This window comes from Capsicum annuum, chromosome 12, assembly GCF_002878395.1.
Source record: "Capsicum annuum cultivar UCD-10X-F1 chromosome 12, UCD10Xv1.1, whole genome shotgun sequence".
Taxonomy (NCBI): domain Eukaryota; kingdom Viridiplantae; phylum Streptophyta; class Magnoliopsida; order Solanales; family Solanaceae; genus Capsicum; species Capsicum annuum.
Window position 1 is genome coordinate 3098228 of NC_061122.1, and position 17198 is coordinate 3115425.

At 34.3% G+C, this 17198-nt stretch overlaps 2 protein-coding genes across 2 annotated transcripts; one reads left to right on the forward strand and one right to left on the reverse strand.

The window, feature by feature from the left end:
* The first annotated feature begins 2275 nt into the window (after positions 1–2275).
* LOC107851196 (60S ribosomal export protein NMD3-like) lies at positions 2276–6794 on the forward strand. Its single transcript, XM_047400560.1, is given in 4 exon segments — positions 2276–2547; positions 4182–4609; positions 4612–5747; positions 6356–6794. Coding segments are annotated over 2 exon segments (1536 nt in total). The 5' UTR covers positions 2276–2547; positions 4182–4204; the 3' UTR covers positions 5743–5747; positions 6356–6794.
* Positions 6795–8351: 1557 nt separating this feature from the next.
* On the reverse strand, positions 8352–13322 carry LOC107851652 (potassium channel SKOR; the record flags this gene model as incomplete). The annotated part of the gene is given in 12 exon segments (XM_047400561.1): positions 8352–8694; positions 9138–9259; positions 9503–9797; positions 9885–9960; positions 10044–10232; positions 10506–10727; positions 10808–10906; positions 10996–11076; positions 11167–11462; positions 11615–11954; positions 12944–13007; positions 13098–13322. Coding segments are annotated over 12 exon segments (2251 nt in total), but the record flags the coding sequence as incomplete, so codon positions are not given.
* Positions 13323–17198: the final 3876 nt, after the last annotated feature.

Consider the following 17198-nt stretch of genomic DNA (forward strand, 5'->3'; position numbering starts at 1 on the left):
AGACAATAACCTAATATTTTATCAACAAAATTGAATAATATATGAACAAAACATTAGACTCAATCGAGTCTTAACATTATGGAGGATAATAATTTTCAAAAGATTATTATATTATGCTTAAAGGTGTCCACCATTATCTTTAACAATTAAATAAAATGTTAAAAAGTCACAAGAAAGTTGGACTTGGTTACCAAGAAACATTTTTTTAAGAAAAGTTAATGGAATTATGTTATCAAACTTTTTTGGTCCCACCCAATAATTCCATCTATAAATTAATTCAAATTTGTTGTTTCACATATTCAACAATCACTTGCCTTCTTCACTCAAAAACCATTTTACAAATTTTCTTTTTTTGATTAAATTTGCCATGAATCTACAACAAATTACATATTTTCTTTCAAAAATTCCAATTTTGGGATGTTTTATCAACACCCTTTGCAAATTTCTTTGTCGTGAGAACTTTATTAATGAAAATCATGAGAATGATACACAATTACTTGAGAGAGAAATCAATGAGGATACAACAAATACTAGTAATATAGCAGCTCAAAAGCATTTTCAACAAGTTCAACACATCAAAGGTGCTTGATAGTATCAACTATCAAGCATTCGTACTGATTTTTTGGCCCCGCTTAATATTTTTTTTAGAAAAAAATGATCTTTATTGTCCATCGGACATAAATTAGTTTTGTATAAGACAAGAGTACAGAGACATTTCAATATAGTATGTTTACTCAATTGGTTGCAAGTTTTGCTTCAATAACATCTTGAAATGTCGCGAACTTTTACCTCATAAGCGAAACTAAAATATTATGTTATGAATATGACTAGAACCTATGTATGATTGGAAACAATCATATTTTTAAAGATTTTGTTAAGCGGGATCGAAAATTCAAGATCTTATGATGATTTTTTTTTTTTTTTGGAATTTCTTTATTTTTAAAAGCATATGCATATCCAGTGTAAAATCATATAGTATTAATAGCTGTTTTGTTCTTCATTTTCTATTTATTTTTTTTACTCTTAGGTTGTTTGTAGCTACTGATAATTATTATATAGTAATAGTATTGAAATATTGTAGCACAATTTTGTTTAAAACGCTTATGAATTTGATTATTGTACTTCTCATTATCCTTTTTTGGCTTACTTCGAATTTATTTTCATGTTTATATCGATTTAATGACATAGTTGAGGTTTTTTTTGTTTAATATAATTTGATGTAAATATTGAGTGACGATAAAGGTCATGGTGATAAATTTCAAACCATGTGATTGGAATAATTTGATCAAGTCACAATCATGTTGACTCAATGCATAGAATTCTGTATTATGTGTATCAAGAATATTATTCCACTTGGAAATTGATTATCATACTCGTAGCTCGTTTTATTTACTGAGTTAGAAAATAAAAGTGACATGGTATGGTATTAATAACTTTGTTATAAGGGTTGCGATACTCGTGTCAGGTCCTTCAAACACTGCACGACTTTTGGAGAACCAGATGCTAGTCTGTCAACATTTTTGAAGAATCTGAGCAACTATAGTTTATATACAATGTGAGAATTATTAGCACTATAACTTGAAGATAGTTTTATTCATCTTCATTTTAGTGGATCAAATACGAGTCTGTCGACACTTTTGAAGAGTTTGAACAACATAGTTCATATACATACAATGTGATTAGAATAACATAGTGTTGGGACCGCGTGCAATTATATTCGAACTCCGCACTAGTATGATATTGTCCGCTTTGGGCCAAGCTCTCACGTATTTGTTTTTGGGCACCTCCCAAAAGACCTCATACCAATGGAGTTGGATGACACTTTTAAATATAGGACATGTTTCCTCTATTTTTGTGATGTATTGTTTGCTTCCCAACACATAGTTCATGTCACGAACTCTTACCTCATAAACAAGACTAAAATATACGTACGTTATGGCTAGAACTTATGTGTGATAGGAAACAAATGTCATTTTTTTACAAGATTTTATTAAGCAGGATCAAAAATTCAAGATGACCCTATGACAGTTTTTTTTTGCATTTTCTTCAATTTTAAAAGCATATATGCATATCCCGTGTAAACTCATATAGTATTAATAGTTTTTCTGTGCTTCATTTTCTATTTTTCTCTTACGTTGTTTGTATCTACTGATAATTATTATATGGTATTGAAATATTATTGTAGCACAATTTAGTGTAATGAAGTTTATGAATTTGATCATTGTACTTAGAGCTGTGCAGATTTTGGTTTAAACCGTTAACTCAAACTGATAATTTATTTATCGGGTTAATGAGTCGGATGCCGGGTTTATAATTTCTGTTATTCCTTGTTTTTTTAATCGGGCCACCCGATAACCCGACCACTGGCCTAAGTTCACCAAGTATTATTCACAATAGGAATAGGGTATTAGGGTTTATGACTTTATTCACTATTTCCACATTCTCGCAATTCAATATTCACGAAACTGAAAACGCTGCTCAAATTCAAAAATCTAGAGACAAAATCAAAGGTGAAAGCTTGTGTTGTTGGCTTGTTGCGCTCAACAGGTAGCAAATTTTGCTCCATCGATCATTTGCATGCTCAATTTCTGTTGCTGTTGTTGTTGTTGATAGTCTTCAATTTCTGTTTTACCCATGTATACATAGTGTAACTTCCCGTCTTCCCTACCTGGATATGTCAATGGAAATGAAAGGGACGATTTTCATGCTTACTTCTTGTGATAATTATGGCTATTGCTACTATGTCTCAATATAACAAAATAGGGAAAATGCTCTATCTCCACCTTGAACTATACGCGAAAATGCTGAGACACACCCCATCTTAAAGGGGGTCCTATTATCCCTGGACTAATTAAAATCGTATTTTTGACAACCACTATGCCTATGTGGCACACACGTGAACGTTCAGTGTGTTGGTACACGTATGTTCCACATAGGCACTAAGGTTAGTCCAGGGGTAATAGGACCCCCTTTAAGTTCGGGTGTGTGTCAGCAATTTTGCTTATAGTTCAGGGGTGAAAGAGTGTATTTTCTCAAACAAAATATTAAAAAAGGGAAGTGATGTACTAGTGACCTTTTTATTTGACTAAAAGTAAGTTGAATGGATTAATTTTATTCTACAATGGTTAAACTATAGTTTAACAGTGTCATTTGCCTACTTTGTTGGGTTAAAGGAGAAGTAATAGTAAGGGCAAATGCTCGATTAATTGTTTTTCTGTATGTGGAAGAGATTTGATTGTATTTTCCTCAACATACATAGATTAGTTGTCAAGTTCTGCTTCCTTGTGATCCTCCTAGATATGGAGAATGAAAAGTGTGAGTTTGTCAAGTTCTGTTTATGATCCTCTAGGAATCAATAAATCGTTCCAATGTTTCAACTTTGAATGCCCGAGTGAAAAGGAAAGATATGATTCAGGTCGGTCTTGCATTTATACTTTATGATGACGACACTACTGTTATGTTAAAAATGAACCTTGTGTTGGAAGAAGAACACTTTCTTTGAATTTTGTGATACATGTATTCTTTTGTTCATGAACTAAGGATTTGCACTCTTTAGTAGTAGTAGTAGTATTAGATTTTATGTATATGTTGGACGAAAACATCTAAGTACCTATGTAGTTTTTAACATTTATGCAAGTCAAATTGGAACAAGTAAATTGAGAGCTCCGACATTTAGTACTATTTACATTCCTGAACAGATTAGCTTCAATGTGAAGATTAAAGCATCGCCTGTATTGGACTAATAGCTGTCCTGAAGCTGAAACATGCACTGTTTATGTTATTTGTTGTGTATGTGTTATTTGTGGTGCTCGTTGACTTTGATCAGTTATTTGTGAGTTCAATTTTTGATTTTGATGTGATGGGTTTGCTTATTTTTTACTTTTGTAGTATGGATTGTGTGAATTTTTGTGAGTTTAGCTAAACGTGATTGATTGTACTGCTTGTTTGGTTTTTTGGTCTATTGTATTTGATTTTATTGAGTTAGTGTCGGAGTTGGAATTTGCTGAATTAATGTGAATTGTGAAGTCAGTAACAGTAAGCGTATGTTACATAAAAGTCTGCTACCCACCAGATGTTAATGTAGACTTTGGCTTTGCAATATATGACATACTTTTTAGCTGATTTGTAATTTTGATTGTTTATGCATATTTCATCATCTTTATTGTCCTTTTTCTGCTTAGGTCTTATCTGTCTCTTACCAGCCATGGCACAAGAAATGGGTATGTTTACAGTGCATCATACAATTGGAAATGTTTTATGCTGCAAATGTGGTATAAATATGCAACCAAATGCTGCCAATATGTGTGCCAACTGCTTGAGGTCTGAAATTGACATTACAGAGGGTCTCCAGAAGCATGTTATCATATGTCATTGCCCTGAATGTGACAGCTATTTGCAGCCTCCTAGGACCTGGATTAAAGCCCAATTAGAATCAAAGGAGCTATTGACATTCTGTCTGAAGAGGTTGAAGAATTTGAATAAAGTTCGTTTAGTGCAGGCAGAGTTCATTTGGACTGAACCTCACTCCAAGAGAATCAAAGTCAAGTTGAAGGTTCAGAAAGAAGTTCTTCATGGAGCTATCCTTGAGCAGGCGTATACAGTTGAATATGTGTTATCCAAGACCAAATGTGTGAATCCTGTACGAGGGTTCAGGCTAATCCTGATCAGTGGGTGGCTGCAGTGCAGCTACGGCAGCATGTTTCTCACAGGCGAACGTTCTTCTATTTGGAACAGCTTATTCTTAAGCATGATGCCGCTGCTCGTGCTATAATGATTAAGCAAATGGATCAAGGAATTGATCTGTTCTTCTCTAATAGAAGTCATGCTGTAAAGTTTGTGGAGTTCATAGGAAAAGTTGTTCCCAGTCGGAGCCGTAATGACAAACAACTGGTGTCTCATGATCCCAAGAGCAACAATTACAACTATAAGTATACTTTTTCAGTTGAAATTTCCCCAGTTTGTCGTGAGGACTTGATTTGTCTTCCGCCAAAAGTTTCAAATAGTTTGGGGAATCTTGGACCACTTGTGATCTGCACCAAGGTGAGTAACCACATTGCCTTACTTGACCCATTTACTCTCAGGAACTGTTTTCTGGATGCGGAACAATACTGGAGGGCGTCTTTTAAGTCCCTACTTTCTAGTAGGCAGCTTGTGGAATACATAGTTCTAGATATTGACGCTGTTTCTTCTGAGGTCAACATTGGTGGATCTAAGTATGCTTTGGCAGACGCCCAAGTAGCTCGTATATCTGATTTTGGAAAGAATGATACAATTTTCAACATACGAACACATCTGGGGCATCTTCTAAATCCTGGGGATTATGCACTCGGGTATGACTTATATGCTGCTAATAGTAATGATAGCGAACTGGACAAGTATAAAGGCTTTGTTCTCCCAGATGTGATACTGGTTAAGAAGAGCTATGAAGAGAAATGGCAAAAGAAGCGTGGGAAGCCTCGTTCATGGAAGCTGAAATCTCTCAATATGGAGATTGATGACAACGCAAAGGGGAGAGATCATGAAGAGAAGATGAACTCTGAGTATGAACAATTCTTAAGAGATTTAGAGGAGAATCCAGATTTGAGGTTCAACATATCGCTTTACCGTAACAAGGAGTATCAGCCATCAGAAATGGCATCTGTGACTGATGGTGATGATGCTCCTTCTGTCCCGTTGGAGGAATTGTTAGCTGATCTTGATTTAAGCGAGGAGGAAGCTGACAATGATAGCATGAGGGAGTGAGTTGGGTACGTGGATATGCACTTGTTTTTTTTTTGATACTAAAATCTTAGATGAATGACCTGCTGCTGCTGCATCTTTAGCCCATTTCCATAGTATTTACTGTTTTATTACAATGGTTTCTTAGTTCTTAGTTCCTATTTTCTCTTTTCGTGTTGCCCTTATTTCTCGTATTTCGTAGTTCTCTGATTTCTATTTTATTATTTCTTATTCCTTATTTCTGTTCGGAGGTAGTGGTATGGACTGCGTACATCTTACCCCCCACTGTGTGGGAATACACTGGATTTGTTGTTGTTGTTATTCCTTATTTCTGTTATGTCATCCATCCCCTTGTTTACTATTCTTTATCTTGAGCCGGGGGTCTATCGGAAACAACTTTTCTACTTCTTCGGAGGTAGTGGTATGGACTGCGTACATCTTACCCTCCCCAAACCCCACTTTGTGGGAATACACTGGGTTTGTTGTTGTTGTTGTATTACTATGGTTTCCTGCTATTCTGGTTTGTTATCCTTTGTAAAGCGCAAGGCTACGTCTGCATATTTTATATAAAGGGTTTCTTTCTTTCTTAGCCACTGTTTAAAAAAAAAACAATTTTTTTTTCGTCAAATTTGTACAGGAAATATCAAAAGAAAAAACCAAGCCATGGGGGGAGGCAATTTTCAGAAGGCGAAGATGGCTCGTGCGAAGAACATGGAAAAGATGAAAGCCGAAAAGGGTAGTCAGCGGGAGGCTAACAGGAAGGCTATGAGTATCCAGTGCAAGGTGTGCATGCAGACATTCATATTATGATAGGAAACAAATGTTATTTTTTCAAAAGATTTTGTTAAGCGGGATCAAAAATTCAAGATCACGGTTTTTTTTTGCATTTTCTTCAATTTTAAAAGTATATGCATATCCAATGTTAAATCATATAGTATTAATAGTTTTTCTGCTTTTCATTTTCCATTTTTCTCTTAGGTTGTTTGTAGCTACTGATAATTATTATATGGTATTGAAATATCATTGTAGCACAATTTTGTTTAATAAGCTTATGAATTTGATCATTGTACTTCTCATTATCCTTTTTCCACTTACTTCGAATTTATTTTCGTGTTTACATCAGTTCGGTGATATATTTGAGGCTTTTTTGCTTAATATAATTACATAGAGTATGAATAAGCTTTTACTGACTTGGACGATAAAAGTCATGGGTGATAAATTTCAAACCATGTGTTTGGAATAGTTTGATCAAGTCACAATCATGTTGACTCAATTAGGGGTGGGCATATTTTGGTTTAAACTGAAAAAATTGAAAAATCAAACCGAAATTTAATTTTGATTTTGGTTTTTCGGTTTTTTGGTTCGGTTTTCGGTTTAAAAAAAAAAATCGGTTAAACCCAAAAATCGAAATTTTATAAATAAATAAATAATATATATTTTAATATATATATATATATATAGCACGCTGTTTATGGATTGTTTTAGTGACTTAAATGTTTTATGGACTATTTTGATGACTTTGGACTGTTTTATGGACTATTTGTGCAGAAAGTATGTTGTTTTTTATGAGTTTTGTGTTATTTTGTAGACTATTTCTGCAAGGTTATATTATATGTAATAATTAATGACGTTATGTATTATGTTAAGCTTATGATAATTTCCATGTATGTTGAGTTATTTATAGTTATTTATATTTGAGAATGAAAAACAAGTTTGAAAAAATAATTTTTCTAAAAAAATCCATCAATTTTAAATGCTCAGTTATGAAAAAGAGAGGCTAACTACTTTAATATTTCAAACCGAAATAAAAATCCGAAATAATCAAACCGAATTTGTAAAAATCGAACCAAACCAAATTTATTTCGGTTTGCTTACGGATGTCATTTTTGTCAATCCGAAAATCGATAAACCGAACCGATATTAAACAATAAGATCGAACCGACAGAATATTATTCCATGTGGACTTTGAACATCATACTCGTAGCTCGTTTTAGTTACTGAGTTCGCAAATAAAGGTGACATGGTACGGTATTAATGTTGCGACACTCGTGTCAGATCCTCCAAACACTTCATGACTCTTGCAGGATCAGACGCGAGCCTGTGGACACTTTTGAAGAGTCTAAAGCAACTAGTTTGTATACAATGTGAGGATTATTAGAACTATAACTTGAAGATAGTCTTATTCATCTTCATTTTAGTGGATCAGACACGAGCCTATCGACACTTTTGAAGAGTCCGAACAACATAGTTCATATACATACAATGTGAGAATTATTAGAACTATAACTTGAAGATAGTCTTATTCATCTTCATTTTAGTGGATCAGACACGAGCCTGGCGACAATTTTGAGGAGTCCGAGTAACATAGTTCATATACATACAATTATAACTTGAAGATAGTCTTATTCATCTTCGTTTTAGTGGATCAGACACAAAGACTGTTGACACTTTTGAAGAGTCCGAGCAACATAGTTCATGCACGAGCCTGTCGACACTTTTGAAGAATCCGAGCAACACATATACATACAATGTGAGAATTAGAACTAGAATTTGAAGATAGTTTTGTTTATCTTTATTTTAGTGGCCTGGCGACACTTTTGAAGAGTCCGAGCAACACATATACAATGTGAGAATTAGAACTAGAATTTGAAGACAGTTTTATTCATCTTCATTCCAGTGGAACAATCTGTACAAATACCCAAAGCTACATACAGAATGACATGAAGGGGAAAACTCAAGTTGATTCATCGATCAAGTATAATTTTTGACCATCAACAATCATATCTACATCAAGAATTTTACCAGCATCTTCTGATAATATACAACAACCCGATGGGAAATCGAGTCGCTCTGATGCTGTGGTAACGAGCTCTTCAATCGTCTGAGGTATCCACAGGACAACACCATGTTTTCTCAAATCTTTGGACTCCCATGGATGGAAAGGAAACACAGTGCATTTCCTCGGCCGCAGTTTGTCTGTCATTGTACCAAAAAACATGTCAAGCAACAAGAATTGAATACCTATCAAATCTTTGATTTGCCTACAACGTAACAACATACCCAATGTAGTCTCACAAAGTGGGGTTTAGGCAGGGTACAGCGTACGCAGAACTTACCTCAACCTCAGATGTAGAGAGGCTGTTTCAGATAGACCCTCGGCCCAAGGAAAACAGTCCAGCCCCAAAAAAGAAGTGACATAAGTGGCAGAAACGACAGACAAAAACAGATACAACAAACAAACCCCGTGTATTCCCACATAGTGGGGTCTAAGGAGGGTAAAATGTACGCAGTCTATACCACTACCTCCAAAGAAGTAGAGAGGTTATTTCTGATAGACCCCCGGCTCAAGACAACAGACAAAAATAGATAGTAACACAGATTTTTGAGACTTTTGATTTAATGTTCAGATTAAGAAATACCTGAGATCTCATGTGGAACATCAGGGAATTCAGATAATTGAGCAGATTTTGCTTCTTCTAAAAGACTGATCATTTGCTTGTTTCCACTTACTCTAGCTTCATCAACTGGAGTATTTCCCCATCTGAAACATGACAAAAGATTCAACAAATTTGCTTGTACAATGTCGAATTTCAACACAAGAGTTACCGTGATGTTTAAACAACAACTATGTGGTAGTCCTAAACAAGTTGAGGTCGGATATATGTTTCCTTAGTGACTGTGTTTCTCGATTTAAGTTCAACTCATGTCATCGTTAGCTACCATGATGTCTCATTCTAGAAGTACATTCGATAAGATATCGATAAAGATTGAGATTTTATTGTACCTATCCTTTGAGAAAACAGAAGCACCAGCTCCCAAAAGCAACTTTGCCATTGAGTATTGTCCTTGAGTAGCAGCGACATGAAGTGGCGTTCGCTGATCATAGTCTTTGGTGTTTGGATCAACACCGTTTGACAATAGCCTTCGCAATAAATCTGAATCCCCGTTTGCTATCACTGTACAAAGGAAGCTACCAGAATTTTCGATGTTCAACAAAGCCCCTTCTTTAACTAGCAGTGAAGCAACGCGATCATGTCCACTCTTGATTGCTTCAAGCAGCGGCGTGTTGCCAAATTTATCTATATGATAAATAGCAACATTAAGTAACAATGAACATGAAAAAGGACTCGTTGCAGGTGAAGCAGCCTCGTTTAAGAAAAATATACCTGGAGCATTGATGTCAACGCCTTCTTGGATGAGAAAAGAAGTTATGTCTTCATAGCCTCTCGATGCTGCAAGATGCTGTTAAAAAACAAACATCGATTAAGAGATTTGCAGTTTTCGAACTCCAGTATTCTTTTAAAATCATCTGTCGAAGCTCATACCAGAGGTGATCTTCCGTCATAATCTTTCTTGTTCGGATCAGCTCCAGCTCGAATTAGACTCTTCAGCTGATGCAGATCACCATGATAAGCTGCACTGTTCACTTTCAACGCAAGCTCCGCCTCATGCTTTCCTATATGGAGTGCAATATCCGATTCTAGTTGCTTCACGCGGAGGTTAGATTCTTTTCCCTGTCATTTTGTGTCGTACTAATGTAAGTAAATTACTCCCCATAAACAACAACATACCCTGTGTATTCCCACATAGTGGGGTCTAGGGAGGGTAGAGTGTACGCAGACCATACCACTACCTCAGGTGAAGTAGAGAGGCTGTTTCTGATAGACTTCCGGCTTAGGACAAGTAAATTACTCCCCGTTGTTGAAAAACTAAACCAGATAGTTATATGAGTGAAAAAAAACCGCTTCTAAACTTGCAGTAAAAAGGTCGAGTCTCACTTCCCTTACCTGTAGTAAATTACTCAAGATTCTTCGTCCATCGTGAAAATAGATCTCCAGAATATTGGAAAATGACTGCTTATCGATACGTATGAGCCTGCATAGTTCACAAACACGAACTGTATACGGCTGAGGAATGTTGCAAACGATGGAAATGTCTCCGAATGAGCTGTTAGGCTCGAGAAGTGACACTGTCTCTTCTGATCCATCCTTCGCTATACCGACCTCCTCCTGGATTTTTTCGACAAATACAATGAGTACTCTCGCCTTATTACAAAGTCATAAACGCAAAATCAAATAGAACATCGTACCAGAACACCATGACAGACAAAATAAAGCTGGTCTACTACATTGCCTTGTTCCATTATCACTTCTCCGGGGAGGAAAAACTCCTCATGGACTCGAGTTACCTGCAAAAATTTAACCGCATCCAAAATCAGTACAACGAACTCAGCTTGTTGTGAAGAAGCGCTGCATCTCAAAGGGCATATTTACTTACAACTTGACTTATGAATTCAGAGGAACAGCCCTTAAAAAGCGGAACATTTTCTATGTAAGACTGATATAAATTCTGCGATATCTGCAAAAAAAATCAGTTGAATTTTCCTTCTGAACTGCCAAGCAAACTGTACATCGACTGACATCAAATTTTTTTCTTTCGTAGATTTACCTTGGCTCGGATAGAGATTGGAATGTCCTGGAGAACAGCAGCATCAGTGTAAGCGCTTTCATATTGTAATCGTAAGTGACCTTTTATTTGATTACGAATGTCCCTTCCAAGTTTATTTCTGTTCATATATTTCAAAAGATCCGTCATCTTATCCCTGTATCGTTCAGTTTTTGATCCTTTTACAATCAGAGCTGTCATATTACCGATCAAATAAGCACCAAGAATCATATCAAAAGACACGTAAATCATGACAAATATCATTTCCCTCAAGTTGACTGCATGTATATCTCCATAGCCTGTAAGATGGAAAGACAACAGAAATTTGTCAAGAACGAGTACTGGCTAAAGCGAATCACTCTCTAACTACTCGTGTTATATAGATTCCACGAACATCACTACTATCCTCTTTCAAACATCCAAAAGAGTGAAATGTGCACACGAAACTTACCAACAGTTGCCATAGTAACAATGGCAAAATACATTGAAGTAATGTATCGCGTCCAAAGATCAATATCTCTGAAGTTTGAATAACTATAATCTCCCAACTTCAAACTACCAATCCATGTGTAACCTTCTTGCTGTTCAGACAGCGTAGTCGCTAAATAGTAAAAGATGCAGGCTGCTGTATGCGTGCAGTAGAGTTCTACGGTGATAAGTTTTACAATCCTCGTGAAGAGGTAATTGATCCGAATATCTTTCTCCATCTTCTGGAAAAAGTAAGTAATTCTTCGCGCCCTGCTTAACCGAATCCATAAGAGGTATCTCACTTCCTCTTTGCTGCCAACAGCCTGATTGATACACATTACACAGCATTGGTTAAAAGGGCTAGAAATACGTACAAGTTGAAACAACTGTTAATTCAACATGCTTCCACCATAGCACTTCCATTTTCTCAAGGAGAAATAACGAGAGCCGGAGCCAGGATTTCTGCTGAGGGGGTTCAAATTATGAAGAAAAACTCGCCAAAGAGGGTTCAACATCTACAATATATACATAATATATCATTCAATCGGTCGCATTTTAGGTGCTATTGTTTCCTTATTAGTCCGTCTTAAAGAAGAATGACATCTTTCTATATTCTGAGTAACGTTTCCTTATTAGTCATGCTATAGATCAAAGTTTAGAGGGGGAGCTAATGTAAGAAAACAACTTCCTCCTTTTTCAAGGTATATGACACTCTTTTCTTTTTAGTACGCTCTCAAATGTTTGACGATATTACACTAACAACATTATTCTATACAGAGTAAAGCATCTAGTACTCCCACGAACTATGACCAAATTTGCTACGACACATTCCAACTTTACGGGAGTTCTATTACCCCCTAACTAAATTTTAGCGTATTTTTGTCATTCTTTTTAGCTGACGTGGCTCCTTTTGCCAATCTTTTTAGCTGATGTGACACTTTTTGTCACTCATTTTAGTTGACGTGGCACCTTTGACGTGGGCCACATTTTATGTAATAAAGGTGCCACATCAGCATAAAAGAGTGACAAAAATACGTTAAAATTGAGCTCGAGGGTAATAGGACCCCTGTGAAGTTGGAGTGTGTCGTAGCAACTTTGACCATAGTTCGCGGGGTACTGGATGCTTATCTCTTCGATACAATTTAAACATTCATGAGTCAAAATTCATTCAAGTATCCAAATTTACTAACTTCACAAACATTACATCCATAATGTACTATATTTTCTTTCACTATACCATATGCCAAAAAATGGTTAGCGTCTTAAACACCATATCAAGTCAAACAGCGTCACAACAAGCGAAACGAGGTACCTTGTAAATTATATCCCAAGGTAGGCAACCAAGAAAATCCATAATGAAATGAGATTTCAAGTACCTGCAAAAACAAAACAAAACTCAGCTAAACTTTCGAGTTAAATTTTTTTTTTGCGTAAAGGTGAAAATTAGGAGAGTAAAGGAGACTAACCGAAGCGCGATAGGGGTACGTTTATACACCATCTTGTAAGTCTGACTATCTCTATATGCAACAAAGAATTGAATAACTATATCAACAAGAAAAACTATTTGACCACAAATGTCTAAGAGAAATAGTTTTCTTGGTAATCCATTGAAGAATGCAAACTCCATTGGTGTAAAAAATGATGAATATATTGACCATATAAGAATGAAATTTTCCCACATCCTGTACCACCTGCATATCAAATTTTGATTGTTCATGTTCGTAAACATTCTTGATAGCATGAAGTTTAAAAACTCAAGAGGATTGTTATAACTGAAAGAGCGCGAAATATAATATAAGGTAGCATTGTGTGAAAGTTGGTTAGTACTTAGTACTGACTTATGCGCGCATTATAACTAGAACTTATGCGCGATCAAACAAATATCCAACGAATTTGCTTATGCAGAAGTCATTTTTGCTTGTATACATGAACTTTTACACAGGCGAAGGACACAAATAGTCGATTTTTGGACCTCTCTATAAAAAATTAAGTAACTGGTAAAGTTGTTGCCACGTGACCAGGAGGTCACAGGTTCAAGCCTTGGAAACAGCCTTTGGCAGAAATGCAAGGTAAGGCTGCGTATGATACACCCTTGTGGTGGGGCCCTTCCCCGGACACTGCGCATAGCGGTAGCAGGCTACCCTTTATTTAAAAAATAGTCTAACATTTATGAAGTTTTTATAATTTAGCCGCTTCAGAATGAACTTCAAAGTTGACATTGTGGATCTAAAGTTTCCAAATTCAGACCGTTGGGACTGAAATGGGGCTCCAAAACAACAACGACATACCTAGTGTATTCCCAGAAAGTGAGGTCTATAGAGGGTAGAGTATATGCAGTCCATACCTCCACGTCAGAGGTGAAATGGGGTCCACCAAAGTCTAAAAGTTTGAATGAAGTTCAAATGCATAACTTTCAATCTAAATTTGCAATTGACTAAACTTTAAATAACTTTCAAGAACTGAATCTCCAAGTCGAGAAGATTTGATATTGACTATATATATGCATAAGAAATAATTTTGATCATATAAATACAGTGTAATTTTTTGACGATGAAACTCTTTGAAGCCTAACTAATCCGAATTCTTTGTTTCCATTTTAACAAATTTCTCCACTTGACAAACTGATTACTCCTTTCGTTCCATTTTAACTGTCGTTTTAGCTTGAAATAATTGTTAATTTTAAAAAGGAAAATTTCAGAAATAGCAACTTTGTAGCCTTAATTATAACTTTTATAGCAACAGTTTCATAATTACGAAAAATAGCAAATTGTATTTTGTATTTAAGTAAAATGTTGCTATATAAATACATATACAAATATGTATGTATTACTCATAAGTACATATGCACAACTGAAAAATACATATTCTTCTATTACTATGAAGTGGGTAAAATATTGTTACTTTTGCTATAAGTTGCAATTTTGAAGAATTGTTGCTATTTATTGTCATTATGGTCTTAAGGATGCTAATTTTATAATTTTTCCAAAAAAAAAATAAAAATTTAATACTAAAGCCCATAACTATTTTCAACTATACTTTTCTCCACTTGACAAACTAATTACTCTTTTTCGTTTTATTTTAATTGTCGTTTTAGCTTAAAAACAATTGTTACTTTAGAAAGTTAATATACTAAAGCTGTTAACTGTTTTCAACTATACTTTTGACATTAAAAACTAAAAAGAAGTTATTTTTAAAACTATTTAATTTTCAAAAACAATTAATAAATAAGTGTAACTAATTTTATTTTTATTTGTTTGGCCGATTAGGGGAAGAGAAAAAGGGAAGGAGATTTCAAGGTGAGAAATTGAACCCTTATCAATATAAGGTAGCAAGCGTAAGTGCGTAACGAATCAAACTATTAAAATTCCTCTATAACTCAATAACTACACCTTATACTAATTAATTTTTTTAAAATAAACTTGAGATAAGTTAAAACGACAGTTAAAATGAAACGGAGGGCTTTCGTTGAGACATGTCTCTTATCGTATTAATAACAAACTCATGCATGATGCATGCAAGGGACAATCCCCGTGAATCGTGATAGTTAACATAGTGACCTAATTATACACACCATTGTTTATTTTTACTTGTCACATTTCGTATTTGTTTTTTCTAATGTTAGATCATATATATAAAATGTATTACTCCCTTCGTTTTTTAAAAAGAATGACCTACTTACCTTTTTTTATAATAGTTTAATTCCAACTTTTTACGTAGCATGTTTAAGACCGCAAAATTAAAAGATATTTTCGTACATTTGATATAACTTTAATTTAAGACCACAAATTTAAAAAATATTACAGAATCAGAACATGTCATTCTTTTTTAAATGGAGGAAATATTATATTTCAATTTACTCTTCAGAATTAATTAAATTAACTCTTATAAAGCAAAACATAATAGATAAAAGTAAACAGAAGAGGTACAATTAAGTCAATATTGATCATGTGGTCAACTAAGTTGCTTGGACTCTTTAAAAATATTGCCACACTAATATTGGATTTTTCAAAAATGTTATCGGAATGTTGCCGCACCCGATAACATTTTTGAAAACTCAAGCAACATAGATGGTCAACAATGTATGGCTGCTTGAAACTTGACGTGCAGGTACTGATGTACTTCCTCCGTCCCAAATTATCTGTTCCAATGATTTCTTATTTTACTTGTCTTTTTTCATTGATCAAGAAGAGATAAAAAAATTTTTTCATGTTTTACCCTTTGCATTAATTACTTTTTCTTTAAATTAAAATGTAAACATCATTTAATAGGGCACTATATTAAACTAGCCATGTTATTAATTATTTTTCTTAATCAACGTGTCATCTCAATTTGGGACGGATAATTTGGAAGGACAGAGTAAAATATATTCCCTCCGTTTCGTTTTAGTTGGCCCTCTTTTTAAAAATATTTGTTTTAATTTAGTTGTCCCTTTAATGAAATCAAGAGAATTTTATTATGTTCTTTCAATATTACCCTCAATATTAAATGATTAAACAAAGTGTACTTACTCAAATTCATATTAACAATGCATAATTAATAGGGTTATTTTAGTAAAATAAATTTTTAATAAATAATTTTTTAATAAATATGTCAAGTTAATAAGGCCTATTAAAATGAAACGAGGGAGTAAGTAGTTACCCTTTTTCCCAAACCAATTTGCAGTTTCGAAAATGATGCTTTATCTCGAAGTGTATGCAAATTAGCTGGCATATCTCAGTTATAACAAAAAATAATTACCACTTGTATAATATAAGAATTTTAAATTATATGTACGATCTCATGACTACAGGAGTAGTAAGTTATTATTACTCTGTTTTTTAATTATTAGGCTTTATCTTGGAAGATTTGCCTCTTATTTTAGGTCAATTTAACTTAATAATGTGACAATATATTGATTACTAATAGTCAATAAAATAGATTAAGAATATTCATGATTGAGGTTGAACTTGAGTCAAAAAGTCTTTATAGATAGAGTTATCTAATTTATGTAATACAGAAGGTAGTACATAGCTTTTGTATTCAGTGGAATTAATCGAAGTATATAGGCAAGTTAAATCACTTATAATCAAAAAAATATTATGATCATTTGGTACGTGAGATAAAATAAAATATCTCAGGATCAGATAAAACTTATCTAATCGGCTTATCCAATCAAACTTAAGATTATTTTATCTCGCCTCTAACGTTGGGATAACTTAGTTCAATTATTATAATTTCAATATACTATAATCTCAGAATAATTTTGTCAGAAAACTGGACCCCAAATAGATAACTATATATCTATAAATAGTAAGTACTAATTAGATCACAAAAAGTAGTTAAATAACCGTTTTCTCTTCTAATCCACGACTCTCCTTCCACAAAGAACTTTAAAATAAAAATTTAAAAAAAAAAAAAAGAAGTTAAAATTAATTCTCACATTTTCACCATTGTTGCAAGTTAAGTTGTAGAGAGAAAGTTAAACGCGCTGTAACGGAAGGTAACAAGTTATCTCGGGATTAATGAGGAGGAATAACAAAACCTCGAGGGCCCGTTTGGTCGAGAAACAAATTATCTCGGGATTAGTT